Source organism: Synchiropus splendidus, chromosome 6 (genome assembly GCF_027744825.2).
Source record: "Synchiropus splendidus isolate RoL2022-P1 chromosome 6, RoL_Sspl_1.0, whole genome shotgun sequence".
Taxonomy (NCBI): domain Eukaryota; kingdom Metazoa; phylum Chordata; class Actinopteri; order Syngnathiformes; family Callionymidae; genus Synchiropus; species Synchiropus splendidus.
In genome coordinates, this window is record NC_071339.1 from 16,539,915 (window position 1) to 16,561,203 (window position 21,289).

The following is a 21,289-nucleotide window of genomic DNA, read 5'->3' on the forward strand; positions in this document are numbered from 1 at the left end:
CCGCTCTGCTATTTCCCTATTTAAATGGAGCGAGGACGCCTGATGAAAGATGGTTCGGGGGTAGGTTATTATTATCAGGCTGCAAGCGTTGACAGATGGCTGCCATCAGGGTGGAAATTGGGCGTTGGTAAGAGTGGAGAGGGTGGTTACAATGTGCGACGGAGAGGAGGGGAGAGAGAGAGAGAGGGAGACACCTTGACCTTTCCGAGCTGAGTGAAGGAAAAAGAATCAGAGAAGAGCTGAGAAAACTGACAAAGAACTGGACCCAGACACACATCTGGCAAGTGCATTAGTGTTCAGAGCAGTGATGCTACACAAAGAAATAGGTGCGTTCGAACGCAGAGGAGCGAGGAAAGGGCCGTAAATGAATAAATATGGTAATACAAGAAACTGCCAGCACGCAAAATTAAAGAGTTCAAAGCAAGATGAAATGGAGAGGCCTGCAGGCGTGGGGGGAATGGGGGTTAGCGGGGGTGGCGCAGGGGAGGAAACAAATTTAGCATAAAATGAGAAAAAGGAACAGGAACAATGATGTTACGACAATTTAGGGATTTCACACGTTAAGGTGAGAAATATTCATAGATTAAAATACAAGTACAGTGAGGAAACGGTGACGCATTAAAGTACTGAAAACAAATGTTTAAACTACAGTACAGTACATAAAAAACAATTTCAACATGACAACTTGCGCGGCCAACAATGACGATCATTTTACCTTAACAATTGTGTGGTTTAATGATCGTGACTTTCGCTTTATGAACTCTGTTTTCCTCCCAGAGTGTTAATAATGCAGAGAGTTTAACAGGAGACTTAATTGCTAATTGAGTGTGTCTCAACGGGCCTTAACGGCTTCGGCTGAGGAAAATGAATTCATGTGGCTGTGCATTAACGGAAGAAACGTCCACAGCAGTGGAGCAGTTACAAGTTCAAATGCATTGGAGCGACAACTGTGGTGTGGGTTGAAATGTGTTGCTGCTTAGACAACTCACTAATGAATCTCCCACAGAGACATCGCTTGAAATCGGCAAATGAGCGTCACTCAGTGGAACCCGGGACTATTTCAATTATTAGGAAGCCAACACAACTAAAGTTGCTCCAAAGACAACACAATGTTTTGTTGTAGAAGGTGATCACTTGTGACCAATGTGAAGTTGAGACACATTGTGACCATTGGTAACATGTTTTGGCCATAGTGGACAGCAAAAAAGTAAATACTAAACAACTCAAGTGCACTGTACTTTAAAGGTCCCATATATTGTTAATTTCAGGTTCTATTGTGATTGATCTAAGGCGGACTGTAATTCAGACGTGTGAATGTAATATTGCAGCATTTAACCGCATAAGAACGTCACTAATTTACTGGAGTTTTTTTAATCTGATCCTTGAAGATCTTTTTAACAGACCACCTTGTTCAATGATGCACACAAATGAGTGAATAAATCCCTGAAATATGAATTACAATGCAAATAACACGTGGAAGTTGGTGCTGACAGGGGGACAGCTTGACTGCCTCAGTGACACGAGACAGAAGGTCGATAATACATGTATCTACAAGGCTTAAGACAGCAACCAAAGGCTCATATTTGGTGAGCAGATCTCAGACCCCACAAAGCTGATCTGTTGGACGCAATTGCTTTACATACACAAAACAAAAACAGCGCCACAGTGTGTGACCGAGGCCTGTTAATCATTGACATGGCCCATGCTAGGTAATGCTAGCGAGAAACATTGGTGGCGATAGATACAGTATCTATTCTGTAATTGTTTCCAGTTTGAGTTGCGCTTCATGATTGCCCTCTGTCATCGCATATTTACTGTGTTCAAATTTTTGGTTAATTTCAAGTTTTATTTTACTGTACATAGTTTAATTTGACTCACACACATTTGTATTGTTGCAAATACAAATACAGTACTACCTCGGTTTTCGAAAATTTTGAGATTTTTTTGCTTTGGTTTTCGAACAAAAATCCAGAACTCGAACGCCTCTGAAAAAAGCCGGAAAAAAAATAACGTGCGCGGACCGATCAGCTGACCCACAACACGCTTTGTTATTGTGTATAATGCAGCCTCTGTATGCAGACGTGTCCCGTTAGCTACATTTACTGACTGTTTTTTCTTCATATTGAGGTGTAAAACCTTTCCTGTCTCCGCACTGGACCGTGGTAGAGTGTCACAGGGGAGGTGCTGGAGCGCGCACTCCAGGGTTTGATGTCCTGTTGTGGGCTGGAGCTGGGACAGGGATGAGGCGAGTCTGGGACAGAGCGTGACTTGGTTTATGACTTTGTCACAGCCAAACTGCACAGAAGCGCACATTCAGAGCTGGACACGCACCGGGCACCTCTTCACTTCTGAAGAGACGTCACTCACTCGGCAACCCCTCCCACATGCAGCGGCCACACACATAGAGGAACAGCGCACCTGCAGCAGACACTCTACATTCACTCCTACAAAAGACTATTTTAAGGCTTGGAACGCATTATTTCTTTTTCCATTTATTGTAATGGGAAAAATCGATTCAGATTTCGAACAATTCACTTCTCGAACGGCCGTCTGGGACAGATTGTGGTCGAGAACCGAGGTTCCACTGTATTCAGATTCAAATGCTTATTGCCCTGTACACATAAAAGCAGATTCACTATGCTATGAAATGTTTGCTTTGCTGCCCCCTCAATGTCGTCGAATACAATAAATAAATCCACACATCATAAAAAAATGTTGATTAATGATCAGGATTAAAATAGTGAACAAAATAATAATTTGTCCATAATCGCGCAGCCCTGATTTCAGGTTTCAAAATACCTGATCGTTGTCAAGTTCAACTCAGCAGAAACTTAACATTTTCATTTCAGACAACCAAAAGGTCAGAGAGGAAATGGCTCCCTGCTCCTTCAGCGATGGCAGCTGAACCAAAACCACTGGTATGATAAAGCGCATGCACTTATGAAAAAATGAAAACGCTTCAGGCTTCCTGAAGGAAAATGTTTTGCTGGTTCAGTTAGGGAAGAAACGTCAACTTTGATAAACCTTTATCGTGTGAGCACGTCTCATTGTGGCATTTCTGCAGGAGCAAATAGCGACGAATAAAACCAGGCATCCGCATAGACGAGCACGACGGTGACCTTTTTTCCACATTATTATCTCATTATCGTCGATGTGTCTGGTCTTGTAGGTCTTTGTTCTCTAATGATGCCACATTTTGCTTAAGAAGACAGGTTTCCAAGACCAACAGTGACACCCTTGTGTGACGACATCTCTGGTGATCAAGTATTCGGAGACAGAGCCCTAATTAGTGGACAGTTGGGGTTGTTCCTGCTCTCCTCAGAGGGCGTTAGAAGCACCAGATTACAGGCTGATCCAGACAGGTGTTGGAGGAAAATGTTGGAACTATAAATAAAGCAGTGGCATTTGTATGCAGAATAATGGGGAAAATGCAGTGGTAGCTGAGCGCAACATAAAAAACCTCTCCTAGCTTTCGGCGTAGCTACTTCCATTTGCGATGTCACATGTCAGGACTGTTAGACATCATGATCTGAAGACGGGCAATTTTTTTAGGAAGTTTTTAAATACATCAACTTGTCATCCTCTGTACTTACTAACAATGCACCAAAAATGTAGTACTACTCCCATACGGCACAGAACTATGTCATGCAGGGTTTTATACTTAACAGCTTGTTCAGTCTCTTGCTGTACGACAATATTTCTCCCTCAACAAAAAAGACAACCGAATTGCAGTTCGCAATGTGTGCAACCTCTGACTCAGATGCAGCATTAAAACAAGACATCTGGCCTCAAATCACCGTAACGAATTTGAGTGCTAGCGAAAGCTAAACTAATTGGAGCAAACCGCCGGCAAAATCAATGCTAATGGAGTTCATCGTTTTGGACGAGCAGCCGTGTTCTGTTGTCGAAGACTGGAGCTTTCAGCAACTAACAGTTCACCTGGACCCCATATACTCATTCCCTAGATATGCAGTCGATGAAGAGAGGGCAAGAGAGGGTCTGTCAGGTTATAAGGCAACATTCAGTATTTAAGTGAAGAATGACATATACATAGTAGATTTGGACTGATCATTGTTTGCATAAAGGGATTGAAAGTTATTTTATATAATTGAAAGTTATTTTATATTAAGCACTAACACAGCGCGTTTTATAGTTTGTCATTTATTTGCTATAAAAGTTACAATGTATTCTACATAGTGTTGTTCAGTATTATTATTATTTAGTAGGTTCATGTAATTTATCTATTTAAAAAAAAGTGACTTTTGCGTGTGATTTTGTTGAAAAAAAAAAAAGAATCTGCAAAAATCGGTATCACCTCCTATCAGCATATGCATAGATTGTCCCGTGTGAACTTGAAATGTTTTTGGCAGTGGGAACCGGGGGCGTGCTGAAAAAAAAAAAACCCATAATATAAAATGGTTTTCATGGTATAACTAATTACTGGTATTGATACTTTTTTATTCACAGTCATGTAGCAGTGAGTGTGAAGGCAGTGTGGGGATGTAAACACACAAGTTGTATCCAAAGCATCATGCTTGTATTGCATTGTTCAGAAGGACCAACACAAGGCCTAGTCCACGAAAAAAAGAATCATTTTTTGTCCAATCGCTTTCACTACCAGTTTCGAAAATTGCTCTGTAAACACGGAACCAGTAAAAGAAAAATCCACAGAGAATCACTGAAAAAAATGTAGCAGGCATTTGAAGGCATTTGTCCAATGTAACTTATGATATTCTCCACTGATTGCGTGACTGCTTGAGTTGGGTTTTTATTTGTCTGCTGCTCTACGGTGGTCCCTCTACTGGACCACTGTACGGAAATAACATCATATCAACTGCCACAACCTTGACATAGTCATGCAAAATGTCACAGCATCTCAATGCAGTCATCTGTATGAGCTAAGCATAATGGAGTGGAACTAACAAAGAGAAAAATATTTGGGGTTTTTGATGAAGGAAAACAACATGGCATGTCCAAAGACTGTGTGTTGTAGTGAGGAAATAAAATAAATGCCATAGTGCATGTGAAGAACGGTAAACATAACAAGAGAATCCATTAGCAGTTATGGTGTCTACTGTAACCATGGTAAACTCCAGAAGTTGCAGCGGTGACATTTGAATGTAAGAAGGTACCAGATGCACTCGCGGCAGTGTTGGAAAATGGGATTTATGCAAAGCACCTGGACAACGGGCAGCAGTGTTTTTACATTTGCGTGTCAGTCGAATTCATTCAGGGGGATATATAGACAATAATTCTTTACTGCACCCGCAACTTGAATAGGTTATGGAGCGTAATGAGGAGTGAACTAAGCTGCTTTCACAAATCAGCTCTTTGAGAGGCGGCCAGCTTTACTCTGCAAAGCCTATTCACTGCTCTTAGTCAAATTCAGATGCTGAAGCTTTGTCTAGTGACAGGATGACAAGGAGCCCTTTCCAAGAGTCTGTCCCTTCAACTTCAGATTCTTCCACCTTACAGAGTACTGTATGTTGGCAGGAGCTTGGCTGCTGACTACAAATGATTTTTCTTTCTTGAAATTAATGTTCATTGAAAACCAACTATGCACAACATCTCAGAAAAGCACACATACATGAATGGTCAATAAAGAGAGACCTTGTATTTAATTATTTTTCATTTAAGTTGGAGAACAGTTGTGACCTGAGAAGATGAGGTTGTAAATGAGGACCTGAGACCTTAGGTGGATCCCAACCTTGATGCCAACATCTAAAAGGCCAAGAAGAGAATTTACAAAGAGGAAGTACAAACTCACCCTGATGCTGTAGTTTCAGTTCTACATATCCACCATCCAATTTTTTAGACTGTAGCATCTTCTCATGCTCCGACAACACACAAATATACAGTAGGCTGCACAAAGCTACACAAGTGAAACTGTAGAACAAAACCAAAATTGAATTTTCAAATAACACTTTCTTACCAAATGAACACACAAATATACAAGTATCCAAGCAAGCATCCAAATAGGAATATCACAAAAGCTATCCATCCACCTGTCCAAATTATGAAATGAAGCCATCAACAAAAAGTCCAAAGATAAGGAGCAGCCCCATCTTCCCTCAACCAGGGACACCAACAGAAGAGGACAACACTTCTGTTTGGTTGACTTTGAAAAACAAACCCACAAAGTGGGTCGTCTCTCCCTCACCACTCCAGACAAAAACAGAAACAAACGGGATGCGGTTGAGCCAACTCGACTCTGAGCTAACTGCTACTGTCAGCGCTTTCCGCCAGAGACTCTGCTTCATTTTGTGAAGGGGGAAGATGAAAGTGGTCTTTAAAGAAGCTTGAAGTGTTGAAGAGCACGAGGCTGCTCCGTCGGGGACCGTGTGAACGGGAAGGTAGGGGGTGCACAATGTAGAGGTCGGGGCCTGTTTCCTTTGGTAAAAATTCAGACAGCAATATGGTTCGTGTCACTTGTTGAAAAGTAGTCTTGATGTGTTCTGTGGAGACTTCCTCTTCTAAATCGCATTAATTCTGGCCTTTATCAAATGAGCGAGCGGTGGAAATCTGGCACAATCATCAGAAAACAGGGTTGTTTTGTGCCAACGGATGATAGAAGAAATGGGTTGATGCCTGACACGGAGGAGCTGTGACTGATTGCAGCAGCAAGGCGGAGTGATGGACTGGGACAGAAGCATATGGTTCTCTGTGGGGGCTCATTTTCCATGATGCCAAGACCACTCGGAAATGTAAACGCATCTATGCACCCCTCTGTGTCTGGAACTACATGTTGCTTGGCGTACACACAGTCCTGTATTACATCAAGATTGAAATTTACTGTGTCAATACTTTCATTAGGAAAACTACCTATGGCATTCATGGATGAGACCTTATCATAAAGAGTCATTAATGTAAAATATATTTGCTCCCCATCTCTAACCAACTTTTTGTTTTACTAAATGCAGTGAGGAATACAACCAGATGAATTCATCCCACAGATGGAATAACTTTTTGTCTAAGGTGTCTAACTGTACCCTTACATCACATGTGTTTATGCAGCACCAGAGTAGAGACTAGTTTCCTGCCCCTAAGTGACTCCCCCAAACCCATACCTGTGAAAAACAGGTGAGACTGCTGGGGGGGGTCTGAATGGTCAACGCACCGTGACTTATGGCCGGAGTTCAATGCGACAAATGTTGCCTTAAAAGTGTGGTTAGAGTTGCGCTTAGCCTGCAGCCACCTCACATTGTAACGTGACAGAATAACAGACACAATCATGGCCCTATGTAGACTTTAGTCATAAATCCTTTGCTTTTGTCACTTACATCTCATTCGATGTCAACGTACAGTCAGACAACATGACTAGATTTTGGATGTCTTTCTTAGAATCCATCAAACTTCATTGTTCCGCGGGCCTGTATAAGCCAGTGTTTATTAACCCTTCTTAAGCTGCCTTTTTAAGACTTTGTTCATTGAGAAAATCCAGAAAAACACCACCAAATGTACCTCGGCCATTTGACCCTCTTCTTTGCTGTGAGTACATGTGGGAGAAGGACCGCACCGAAAGTGACCAAATGCATTTCCTCACGTTGGTAGATCATCAACACGTTCAAATTGTTCATGATTTCATGTCATCATGTCACTCACCTCTATCTCCAGACAAATTAGGTGAAACTGGACCATTTCTCACAGCAGATATGACAATATCTGCTGTGGCAATCCAAACAGTGACACGACAGCATCCAGATCTCGTCTTTTTTATGTCGTACGTATCATCAGGAAAGCCTGAATGCAAAATGTATTAATGTCATGCTCTCACAGGAATGACGTGACAAGAAGTAAATCATCGTCTGATCTCTGTGGATGATTCATTCAGTTCCAATAGTTCAGCTTGGATGGGGATGTGCTCATCAGAGTAGAACTAGTTAGGATCCCTCTCACGCAACATGAAAAGCATCAACAAAATATGGACTGCAGACATAACATACCATCAAAGAGTTTTCATGTCAAAATAGCTTGATATTATTCAGTCAGACTGGTGCGCGCTCATTAACAGGTACACACGAAGTTCAGTCTGCTTGCAGAAAAGCGTCTCCACTGAATATTCATAACCATCCCAGTAAATTAAAATGCGTCCATCCTCTGCTAATTGCTATTCTGGCAAAGAAGCCGTGCTGAGAAGGAAGCTGTCTGGGTACCAAAACAACAGCAAAAGACAAAAGTATGGCACCCTTAAAATAAAACAACAACCAACTAAACAAGGATGATTAAATTCACACATAATCCTAACATTTCTGACACAAGTCATCCAGGAGTTTTCAAAGCTGCTTACAGTGGACAAAGGCTTGGTTTCGTTTATCATACATGAGATTTGCAGGACCAATGCCTCAGTCAGACATCCCACATGAACGCCTCTTTTTGAGTGCTGTCTTACTCAGCCATAGTTGGACAAAACAGAAAAACACTCTGGTTCATTGTATAACTGCAACTACATTTATACATGTGGACTGATAACATACAATTATATGCTAAATTAATTTCCCTCACTAGGAAAATGAGAAACCAGAGCTGCATACTTCAAAGAGGCCCAGGTTATGACCAACACAAAATTCTTAAACAATCTCCAGTGTTACAGGAGAGATTACCTCCATATCAGAAAAAAAGATTTAGTACAGTATAGTAGCCCACCCCACTGTAGCCCAGATTGGTGACCTTTTCACCTGGCTCACTGGCTTGTTCAAAAATGTATGAGTGAGCATGTTAGGACAGTTGCTGCTTCTTGCTATTGGAGTCCTCAAAAACACCCGGAGTCTCTGGGAAACCTGGGCCTATCACGACTGATGGATTGACATTGAATTTGTAATCAAAATGATGAGACCTTCTGTGCGCATGATGTGAAAAAATGAACTTTAAATGATTTTAATTCAAACATGTTTTTATTACCTCTTCAAGGTGGCAAAAAATAGAAAAACCTCGCTGAATGCAGCAATTATTCGGTCAAAGAAGAATTGGAAAACATTTAATTTGATGTGAGACGTTGCAGGTGAATCTCTAGAGAGTGTGCCGTGTCCGTGAAATATTCACATACTGCAGCGGGACTTCGAGACAGAGTGTACAGCATTTATGAATGTTTCCTCTGCAGGTGTTTTCAAAGGTTTCAGATTCAGGTCATGATTCGATCATGACGAGTGAGAGCATCCCTACTATCAATACGATGTGATACAGTATGACTTAAATATGAGTTTGGTGAAAAATAAGTTGAGTATTATTCAGTATAAGGTTTTATTAATACACAAAGCAGTTTTGTGCAATAACAAGGTCCAAAAGCAACTTAACTGCCATTGTGCAAGAACATCTGTCAGGAAAATGTTGGTGCAAAAATGTTTCAGTGATCAAGAGCCTGTGTCATCATCAGCTCTACTTCGAACTCAAGTCTACTCGCTTCACTTTTTAGATGTGCCTTCTAAAATCAGATCACTCCATCATACTAATCCTGCCCAGTTAAAGAAGCCTTACACTGTTAAACCGGCTTATTGAATGTGCTAAATAATAGGTCCTGTACTTAAGAACATTCAGGTAAATATGAGATACAGAGAAAAAGAAAGTCAATAAGTAAACTCATACAGTCACACATATACTGCATGAACCAACCACGCTCCTCACTGGCATGTCAAGTTTGTGACCCAGGCAGAGTGACCAACTCCTACTGAAACTACTGAAAGAAAGGCAGCCTAAACAGTGGATGCAGCAGACGCTCAACAGATCTGAAGGATGGCTCATTCTACTCCATGTGTCAAATTTCACAGGGAATTTAGTCGTCATGCAGGCAGACCGGTAATTACATCTAATTCAGTTTTTACGCCAAACTATTAACATGCCTCCTCTTGCATCAGAGGTGAAATAGGGTCCTTGTTAAATTCATTTTGTGTCCCATAACAATGTGAACCGTTTATTTCAGCATCATTAGCCATCGCCGTAATGAAGCTAGAACCAGTGGTGAAATTATATCGTAATCTTTGGCGAAGCAGTGATGAAATCACACCACTGCTGTGAGCAGTCCCATAGCTTCTGCCGTTTATGACAGAAATGGGGAAAGCCATCTTTGAACTTGCATTTGATCCTAACACACTTGTTGTGTGTTAATGTCACAGATGTTAATCCCATACATCCCAAATGACCTGTTTGGTCATGAGGTTGTTTTGGTTCAGATAAGGGCAAACAACTGTGTGGTGCTGCTTTAAACCGTCCCTTAGAATGTCACTGCTTTACATTGAGGCAACACTGACAATTTGCCAGAATGCAATAACTTGCTCCACCCAACGCTGTGAGACTACGTACAAGACTTCCATTCAAGTATAAAACTAAATAATGGAATAATAACATTATGACCACGTTTCGCCACAAGTCGGCACTCTCCAGACACTGATCTTCACTCGTCTCTACTTCTCCTTGAGCCCTGTTGAGCCCTTTTGCAGACTACAAAATAGAAGTGAATGCTAAATAATGAGGAAGATCTTTTCACATTGATTTAGGGAAATCAATTGTGGCCTTGAACAGCCGTGCTTCGTACATCTCAAAGCTCATCAACCTTTTGTATCGGTGTCAGGGACATGAATTCAACCAAGACATAATTAGAAAATAGAAACATTGTGTTTTCATTCTGTGTAAACAAAAAATGTGGAGAAAAATTTGTTTTCATATACCAAAATTATAGCGTGATGCAAACAAGTGCGATGCTCGGACGTCATAACCGAGTCAAACACCGGCACCGTCTTTTTGCATAACTGGAGATGCCATCTGTTTAAACAAGCGTTGCTGAAGTCATGAACAATATCAGCGTAGAGTTGAGCAATTTGAGGTGCGGGTGAAGCGCCGGTCTCAGCACAAAATTGTGAGAATTGTGATTTGTGAATTGTGATTTTTGTAATTTCCTGACAGACAAGCAATATTGGTGGCATGATGCACATAGTTCATTTTCATCACTAGTTTCAATGCCAGAGACTTTTTTTCAAAATGTGTCAGAAGTCACAAATCCTTGCGCATTATCAACCTGATACACGGAAATCACTGACCTTTGTATGACTAACACAGCAGACTGTTTGAAAGAGTTATGCGAAGAAATGCAAATATATATTCTTCATTTGTTTCATTATTAGACAAAAATAGCTTAGGTGCAATTATATTTTATTTGTCTGATACAGTATTTTCAGTATTTTTCAGCAGTCTGAAGATGCTTTGCGCATGGGGTCTCTTCCACCAAATAGTAGATTGTTTTTCTGAATATTTTGCGAAGAAGAAAAGAATAACAAACAAGAACGGTAAAAAAACATTTATTCACATTACAATAATATATTATAATATATTCATTAAGAAAAAAAAAGTATTGCATTTTAATGCTATGTAGATCCTTGTGACTTGGTCATAAGTAGCTTGCGAGCTGAAAAGTCTGGGGACCCCTGATCCAGCCATGATTCTCTGATACTAATGCTGAAGAGCTTGTCTAACTGCACTTAACAGATGCGTTGACAGGATCAGACTCTTGTGACATCATCGAGGACCATGACCACTTCTTGCTTAGTAAAACGCTTTATACATATTTCCACAGCCTGGTCCTCGAATCTTCAATGAGCAAATATTTCTTTCTATGAGGATGTTTTGCTCATGTGTCTAGAGCCCAATTGTTTCCAGATTCAGAGGCAAAGTGTGGTATTTATATTGCTACTTTGACACTGCTATTAGCAGAGTGATGTACAGCGAGAGAAATCATCACAGCAAATGTGAAGCTGCATTTCCAGGTTAGGAGGAGGACAACAACAGTTTGTGATTTTCTAAGGTCACACTTTTCATCTCTTGGGTTTATCATTTATGAGCAAAAACATAACGTTGAGAGCAGAGATGAAATCGATGTATGTACCATATAAGAAGAAAGTCAGGGAAGAAATAAATACTTTTGAAAGAATCCAGCAAATCTGAGATTGTCATGGCACGATGGATAGAACGTCATACGCAACCATTGTATAGCACAACTACAAGGTAGCACAATTGATGTTGGAGATGGAGGAGCCAATGACGGGGAGATGAGTAAGACACCAACTCAGGGTGACGGACGTGGTGAATAAGGACAAGGCAAGGGAATACAATTGTGATAAGCCTAGATAAGGGTTTCCCTTACATCTAAACAAGCGAAGCGCACCGCTTAAAGAGGGAGCTGTGACGCTATCTGAAAAATGAGATGAAATCTCACGTGAGCTAATGTATTCAAACAAAGTGGAAACATTAAAAACTAATACGGTAATACATAAAGCATCATGGAGGTGGAAGAGAAGATGAACCAGATGTTTTTCTCCATGTTTTTCAAAGAAAAATCCTTTGCTCGTGGAACTCAAGTCGCCCATTCGGGGCCGAACATATGAAGAGATGGACTGCGTGAGGGCAGATTGGAGAGATTTACTTCTCATAAATTAAAATTGGAAGATGTTTTTTTTTTTTTTTTCCTGTTAGAGGAGGAAGACAACCTGCTGTGTCAGTCCGGGATAAGAAATGACCTAAGCTGAAGATCCTCTACAACAGAATGACAAGTTTTGCACATATATATCTTATATAGCCATTTCTAATTTGATGCAGCTTTTCTGACAGGTCTGCCAAAATGCAGCATGTGCCCTCGGGCTCCTCCGAACTGTACAGTAAATTTAAAGTAAGATGGATGTAAGGTCAGTTGGTTCGTCGAGGTTTGTGTGCTCGCCACACAGATCTAAAAGCACTGCACAAGTGAACTGTCTTAACCTGCACTTGAACAATTTTCTATTGTTGTGAACCTGACAATAACAGGGACTAAATTATTTCTGTTAGTCTGTCTTTGTGAGAATTGTAGCCAAGGGGGTCTCGAAGCAGATCCCCAGGCGACAAAGCCCAGAGGCACTGGTGAGAGGGGTAGACAGCCAGCAAAGATCCAGAATAAGAAGGTGACGTCTAAAGCTGGAGAATACACTGAATTAATTATAAAGTAGTGCATGTTTGGAGTGCAGAGGAAAGTGGAACAGGGAAGGAAGGAGATGGAGAGGAAAGTTATGTGTGGCTGAATACAAATGTATGCTAAACCATCTTTGTTCATGCAAGTGAAATGTTTTTTGTGAGGATTTCTTTGGTACAAGATCAACATTAAAGTTTCAGTCACTTCCTCAGTTGGTTTGTCTGTGAATGTGCAGAAGCGGCGGACCAAAATGTTAAAAAGAGTGAGAATGAAATCCATGGAGAGTCGATGAAATTCAAAGAAACACAAACAAGGGAAAGAAAAACAGGCAAAGTTAACAAACTAAACACGAGAAGCTGTGGAACAAATTATTACGGCTGAGTGCCGTGATGAAAAACCAAGCAGTCACAACCATTAAGGTCAAGAAGCACAGGCCTCAGCCCGTAAACATGCGAGATAAAGACGCAATTAAATTTGATAATATGTCAACCATGATTAACGAGGATTTCCAGGCCGTGCAGCAGCGATGCAGAGAACCAGAATAAACGCTACACAAAATCAAAAAGTAGCTCGGAGTACAGACACAGATTTGTGCATACGGGCACTGCCAAAATGAGGGCTCTTGACTTCCTGGTCAAAGCTCAGTGAGATGTCATTTAACATGGCTCGGGCATCTTGTCAGGGATGTCTCCTCCACAGTGACCCAGGACACGTTGGTGTCAAGATGTCCCACATCAGCCAGGGGAGGATTACCAGGACGGCCAAACGAAAAGAAAGTGAATCAACTTCAAAACAGGTCTCATTAGAAACAGGCAATAAAACTATTTGAATGCATAACTTCAATATCGAACACACAGTTATGAGATAGAGTGTGACTGAGACACAGAGGAGGACGGGCTCCATGAGAAAACTAAGTGCTTCTCTTAAGGCAGGAGCACGCACGACTGATGAGGGAAAAAGTTAGGCTGCTGGCTTGTTTTCATGTAGTCATTTACTTCACAATCTTACTGTGAAAAGAAGGTGCAAAACAATTTCCTGAAGCCTCCATTCTCACATCTGCAAATCACTACAAGCACATCACAATAACTTTCCACAATCATTTAGCAATTTGTCATTTACCTTTACAATGCAAATCAAATAACTATTAATAAAATGTCTTACCTCTTGGGAAGAGCTCCACCCTGACATAATGAATCTATATATCTATATAATCTATTGTTTCTTTTTTTAAGAAAATGAATGATATATATATATATATAGATATATAGATATACACTGATTTTTTTTGAAGTCATGTTAAATAAGCCTGGTTATATTTTTAGAAACACATAATAAGACTGGTGGTTTGCTCTCTCCGGGTCGGTGGAGAGTTCTTGCCTCAAGTGGTGGAGTTTAAGTATCTTGGGGTCTTGTTCGCGAGTGAGGGAAAAGGGGAGCGTGAGATTGATAGACGGGTTGGTGCAGCGGCAGCAGTGATGCGGTCGCTGTATCGGACCGTCGTGGTGAAGAGGGAGCTGAGTCACAAGACGAAGCTCTCCATTTACCGATCGATCTACGTTCCCACCCTCACCTATGGTCACAAGCTTTGGGTCATGACCGAAAGGATGACATCGCGGATACAAGCGGTTGAGATGAGTTTCCTCTGCAGGGTGGCTGGGCGCACCCTTAGAGATAGGGTGAGGAGTTCCTCCACATTGAGAGGAACCAGCTGAGGTGAGGTGGCTCGGGCATCTGATCCGAATGCCCCATGGACGCCTCCCTGGGGAGGTGTTCTGGGCATGTCCTACGGAGAGGAGACCCTGGGGAAGACCCAGGACTTGCTGGAGAGATTATGTGTCCGGTCTGGCCTGGGAACGCCTCGGGGTGCCCCGGGATGAGCTGGAGGAGGTTTGTGCGGATCGGGAAGTTTGGGATTCCTTGCTCCGAATGCTGCCTCCGCGACCCGACTCGGATAAGCGGCAGAAGAAGGTGAAGGTGACATAATAAGATTTACATTTAGGGACATTGTTGGGGGTGGCAATACAAAGGAAAATTGACACAATACACACACAAAAACAAATTAACAAAATAAATCTTAATTTTGAGTAATTTTGAGTCAGAGGAAAGTGATGATCCCCAAGTGTAAGAAAGTTGTGAGAAACTTCTCAGTCACGTATGGCCATCACAGACAAGACGAACTCTGAACGAAGCCTCGAGAAAAGCGCAAAACTCATAGGTTGACTGACAAATGTATAGTGCTGTATCAAATACCAATGAAGTGAGAATGATTTTCATATACATTCATTTCAAAAAGATGAATCGCCTCTTAGTTAAAACCATCACTAAAGCAATCATCACATTTGTTTTTAAATCAGATTAATATCATCTTAAAGTGTCAAGGCCAAATGTGTTTGTGCATTTGTTCTAATTGAAAATGAGTCTGCTCCAAAAGCAACACACCAAGAATTAAATAGCAGTCTAGTGACATATTCAGATATCTCTTGTGTTTATAGTTATTTACAATTGATGACTGATTCATTGAGTGTTCAACAAATACCAATGGTGCTCCTAAAATGTGTTCTCTGTCTCACAAAGGTCTTATTTTCCGTTATCATATTGGCCATCCCGGGAGGGAGTAAAGACATCAGTGCGCATCTAACATTTCCAGAGGAACACCTGAACAACTGAAGACGCCTGGACTCGTCCACCTCTCAGAGGACCAGGCAAGAGTAAACAGCGCGTTTCTGTGTCTGCTCATCGGAACCACTCACTGAGTCTCTTTGCAGCCTCCAGGGCTTCAGAAGCGGTGTCAGCCACGTAGAAGCGTTGGACAGCCACTCCACTCTCCTGCATCAGCTTTTTGCTCTGATATTCTTGTAGATTCAACCATCTTCTGGGACTCAGCCAGGTGCACTGGAAGACGGGAAGAAAAATGAAGAGGCAGAATAAGAGCAGGCCCCCTTGTTGTCAAAAATAGATAGCGTTGGGCCATGAGAGAAAAACGTTTCATTTGGACAAATGTGAATGACAACACTCCCCGCCCCCTTCCTAAATCACAATTTAGATCTGTTAGGATTTTTTAAGGACAGTTCAGGGAACAAAACACCAGCGACATGTGAATGAGGTCAGAGCAGTTATCAGTGGGATGTCTACAATGTGACAGAGGCCCATGGCGACTTTGAAGGGAAAGTAAACATTAAGCATGCGTTGCTTTTATTTAATTTCTTTAAAACACAGATGCTTTAACTTGATAACTAAGTATATGCTTCCTTCTGGAGGTGTTTGGATAGCCGGTTGGTGAGATTACAGCTCAAAGCTGCCAAAATATGCAGCTTCAAGCAGAGCCCAGTGGTTATATTGGTGACTCACACCAGTCTACATCAGGGGCCACAAAGCCATTTAGAGATATACATCACAATTGCTGTCTCTCTGCTGACTTGACTGTTTAAGCCCCATGCCAACTGAACCATAACTTCGCTCTCTCATCTTTGTGAACGTGATGATGGCATTGCCCCGCCTGCCTAGTCATTGACCCCCAGTGTCCCTTCACAACAATGGTGGACAGCAGAGAATAGACGTTGAGCTTATTGGGAGTGAATCTCTTTCATTATAATGAAGGCAAAATGACCGCAGAACAGCAGAAATAACATGTTGTAGGATGTCCTCAACAGAGAAGCTCAACCATCACCATTTATTTTATAACCAGAATCAAAAAAGAATTCTACAAAATGATACGGCTGCCATTGACGAAACATGTAGCAGGAAATCCACCCGGAATCTGCTTAAGGATCTTAACATGAGCACCACCATCCGTGGTCACTGGCCAATGTCTTGACGCCACATCATCCTCCGTCAGTTTACAGCTACAAGAGCATGACAACACCATGTACAAGCCTGTGCGGGATGTGTAGCACATCAGTTTCAGCACTTTTTAGTGGTTTTGTGTGGACGCTCTGTGATTAGTGAGTACTTTATATACACATAAAGATGATGATCAGGGAAGACGGATGTAAGATCTATGAATCAACGAGGTCTAGCACGATTAGAGAGGATTCCAAGTGTAAAGTCGGCCAGTATAACCACCTCTATTGAGTTTCTTGATGAGGCGAGCATGGATGGCTGAGCTGAGAGGAAATTCTCGGGCAGTTTACTTCATCAGTTGACACAGGGCCTGTCAGCTCCAGCTGTTATTGCTATTAAAAAGAAATTGGCTTTTTAATGTGATGGTGAGACAAAGGTGGGCTTAGCTATTCTCCCATCACACACACACTGTGTCGGCTACATTGTGACTGTTGTGTAGAGACCTGCCACTTCACTGGCGTATGAGCACAATCGTGAAGCATTTGCACGTGTTTCTATCAGACTGTAAAAGTGTTCTACATGTCAGTGAAGCATCTATTCTTGGTATTATGGTTCAAATGCTATCTGGGCTTCATCAGAGACGACTATTGAGCTTTGGTTAACATCATCTTGAATAAAAAATTCCAGTCAATACAGCTGTTAACTTTCCAGCGTTTCACTCACGTTTTCACTCAGGTTAACAATTTTCTGCAGAAAAACAGTGACTTGGCAGTTAAGTAAAACTTTGAGTTTGCAAGATTACATACTCTGTTCTGACGGTTAAATTTTGGGGTTAAACTGTGGCAGGGTGAGCTGGTGAGAGACAACAAGAGAGCACGTTTGCAGCTCTGCATGGGTTATGACAATTGGGTGACTAATGGTTGTGATACAAGCCACACCTTTTACACACTACTGCGAGTACCGGTTGTCAGGGTTCACACACTGATGGACACGTAATGCTGGGTTCAACCTTTGACCCGGCATGAACTTGAAATGATCCCTCACTACACTTGTCTGTCTGCTCTCAAAACAGTCAGGTGAGGAGAAATCTTGACATGGGACAAAAGCAGAGAAGGATAGTGGCATAGGACATAATGACGCAATGAGGTAGAAGTAAATGAATACACAATGAAGGTGGGCGTGACAAAGGAGGATGGTCAAGGCGGGTGAAAGTGGAGGAAGGTCAATGCAACCCCTGGGAAATGACCAGATGATGATGACCTTTAAAGAAACGTTTTCTCTGTGAGTCTCAGTTTAAAAATGGATCTCCCTGGTATTGATGAGATGGCAGGAACCAAAACCTCATTCTCAACACAGACTGACAGGTGCCCAATCTTTTAATTAATTTATTTATTTTTATTTTATTTTAAAGTAAAGTTAACATTCGTTAATACATGAGTTCAACTGTACAGTGTAGATTTCCAGTGAGATTATAAAAAGAAAAATGACACACACACACTACTCTTAAGAACATGCATTATGCATTACGTCAGATGTTACAAGGACGTGAAAGCAGAAAGAGAGGCGATGTACAGTACCTGTTTCTGAATGAAAGAGGAGGATGACAGCAGAAAGCAAAAGCATCTCACTCTTGAGACGGTCCATCATCAGGAGCAGGAAGAAGACGGTTCCCCGAAAGGTTCCCCTTACCTTTCTTCACATTCATTGGTACAAGTGGGACAAACCACAAGGACTGGGGAGGCAATACCAACCAAAATTGGATGTTGATATTTTTCCCAAAATGCTATAAAATATTAACACGGCAGTCTTAAACACACAAAAGCACTCTCCATCTGTCTCAAGGGTTCCCGTCACATCGAAAGGTCTAAGTAAAAGTGAAAAAGGGCTCCATGATGATCAACATAAAAATATGCAAGTACTTAATGTTGGCACCACTTTGCCAAAGCATCATCAGACTCATCACTGGGGCAACAGCATTCCATTATCTTACTTTGGCAACATAGCCCTGTACCTAAATTAGAGAGGTCAAACGTGAATGCAAGGCAGTTTTAAACATCGATCTGTGTGTGCATTTAAGACCAAAAACTGAGGAATGATTAATGGCTTCTAGCGCTTACTCTTATCTATGATTAAGAATTGATGCATGATGTCACACATTTATACAAACAGATACTGGGTCATAAATTATGAACCTCTACTTCGTCGCAAATACTTATTGAATTTTTATTTTGGTTGAAGCAGCCCAATATCTCCTCAGTGGAACACAGTGGAAGGTATGTGAGGCAGATAGAATGTAACTCGGCTCCTTAAATCCAGAGAAGAAGGTCAGAAGAGACCCCTCCGGTTGGGCTCAAGCATCTTTGAGTCTTTTTCACAAATCACAGAAAGAGAGATAGGTGATGCATCTTCGGTCATGAGGACACAGTATGATGAAAGATCATCAAATTTCCAAACTCACACGTGGTCATTTGTGATGGTCACGCCCCTTCTGATGGATATCTCCCTCGGAGATATTCCAGATATGTGCAACCAGGACAAGGCTCCAGATCATTACCTTAAGTAATGAAAATTGAATTGCTGGTAGCAGTGTTGAGGGGCACCCTCCCCAATAATACAACACACTTTCAACTTCTAGACTTGGATTTGAACTGAGTTAATAGATAGTCCAAAGGGTCACTCCTGCAGGTTGTCAGTAGAGGAAACGCAAAGTGGATCTGGAAAATTTACAGGCTTTGAGTAACGCCTTATGCTGAAGTACTACCACAACAACAGAGCCAGGCACGCTTGATACTTGACACCACTGAAAGGAACATGATCAACTACAGGGCAAACATGCGAGACATGGGTTGGACAGTTCAGATAATCTTTGAGTGTTGTTGAACCGCTCCTGCTTAGTCATCAGACGGTACTGTCAGGGGTGTGGTTGCCAGATATATGGTTGGAGTAGGATCTCTACCACAGTCTCGTGAGGTTCACTTTAACTGTGTGCTTTTGTTTTTCCAAATTTAAGCTTCTGTGATTTGAAAATCACGATCTTATTACATTTCGATGTACATTTGAATTGAAAAAATCATTAAGGCTGAGATCTTTTCCCAGGATTTTTATTGAGGTTGTCTCTCACCAAAGATGCTTGATTCAGGACGCTCAGCATTGGAGGCCTACATCAGCAGCGTTCATTCAGGTGGCGACACTAAATTTGAGATTTCACAGCAAAAAGAAATGTCTGGACTGAAGCAACTGCCAAGACGGCTCGAGTCTGCAAATCCCACTGGAGGACTTACAAGACTAAGAACTAAAGGCGGCTTCTGAGATGACCTGGCCCTCATCACTTTACTTACATATGCGGAAGTAAATGGATGGACAGAAAGACGGCGCACATTATACACAATAGTACGCACATTGATTGAAGGGTTTCCACATAGATATTCTGAAAACATGGCAACTCTCATTTAAGCTGTCGTGGTGCGCCATCACATATTGTTGCGGAGGAAACCCTTCATTGTCAAATAATATATACCATGACCATCTCTGACATCCCAGAATGTCAAAGTGGCAAAACGCATGTTGAATTTCATAATAACCATTGAGGACAAAGCTCAACAACAATCTGCGTTTGTGTCTGTTTTCAGTGAGTTTAGGCACGAACCTTTCTCACAAACTAACTTTTTGTCATTCAAAAGGTGAGTCAGGAGCAAGGTTACATTGAAATGTGCTGAATAGAGTGAGGGGGCCATACGGCGCATCAGATCACCAAGACGTAGAGCGGCTTCACACAATGGCAGCAGCTGCATCCGACTGCCAAACATTTCCCAGCAGTATTCCTCCATGAATGACATTGGAGAGCTTCGCATTGGCAACTCTGCTCCCTAGCGATTGTTTTGGCCCGTCCATGTGTGATTCAGCAGAGTATCATGCAACATAAGGTCTTTGGGGGGAGGGGGTCAAACTGCAAGGTGGCATGTTTGGCATTAGAGCAGGCATCAACACTTGTGAGAGAGAACCCACCAGAAACATTGGAAAGACTCTGGCAAAGTCATTCAGTGACCTACACACCACTGCTTTATCATGTGTCCTCAATGCACACTGAAGGAGTTAATATCCTCAGGCCAATTTAAAGCTGCTGTCTTTTTCGCCATTAAGAAAAAGAAGGATGTCAGAAAGTTGACGGAGGAGCTCGGAGTTCCTTAGAAATTTATGAACGACATAAGCCTTCATTTACAGGGGAAGGTTAGCAGGCTGTTATTACCTCTGAACAGGCCCATAAACAGCAATCAGTCAACACTTGCAGAGTCAATCTGTCACTCAGATTAATGTTGAGACTCAAAAAAAGGCCATTTGCCTTGTGAAAAGGAGTGGAGTTACTGACTCAGGAAGTTACTTAAGTTTGCAGGTCGGACTGAAAACTGGCCTTAAGAGAATATAGGAGTGTAGAACCTAGCAATATATCATATACGTTCAACGAAACAATAATGTACTATATAAAAAATATATGTGTAGAATCTCTTCTTTCAAGTGACACAATTCCATCTTGAGTTTGAAGTCACATTATACTGAGGAACAACAACTTGAAGCAACATTAACAAT

The 21,289-nt window shown here is 41.7% G+C and overlaps 1 protein-coding gene across 2 annotated transcripts in view; it reads right to left on the minus strand.

The window, feature by feature from the left end:
- The window catches only part of suclg2 (succinate-CoA ligase GDP-forming subunit beta), a 76,183-nt gene that overhangs the window by 47,589 nt on the left and 7,305 nt on the right, over positions 1 to 21,289 (minus strand). For both annotated transcript variants that reach the window (XM_053867797.1, XM_053867798.1), the window contains exon 2: positions 15,676 to 15,817. In XM_053867797.1, the coding sequence (XP_053723772.1) occupies positions 15,676 to 15,817 (142 nt within the window). The remainder of the gene's footprint in view (positions 1 to 15,675; positions 15,818 to 21,289) is intronic.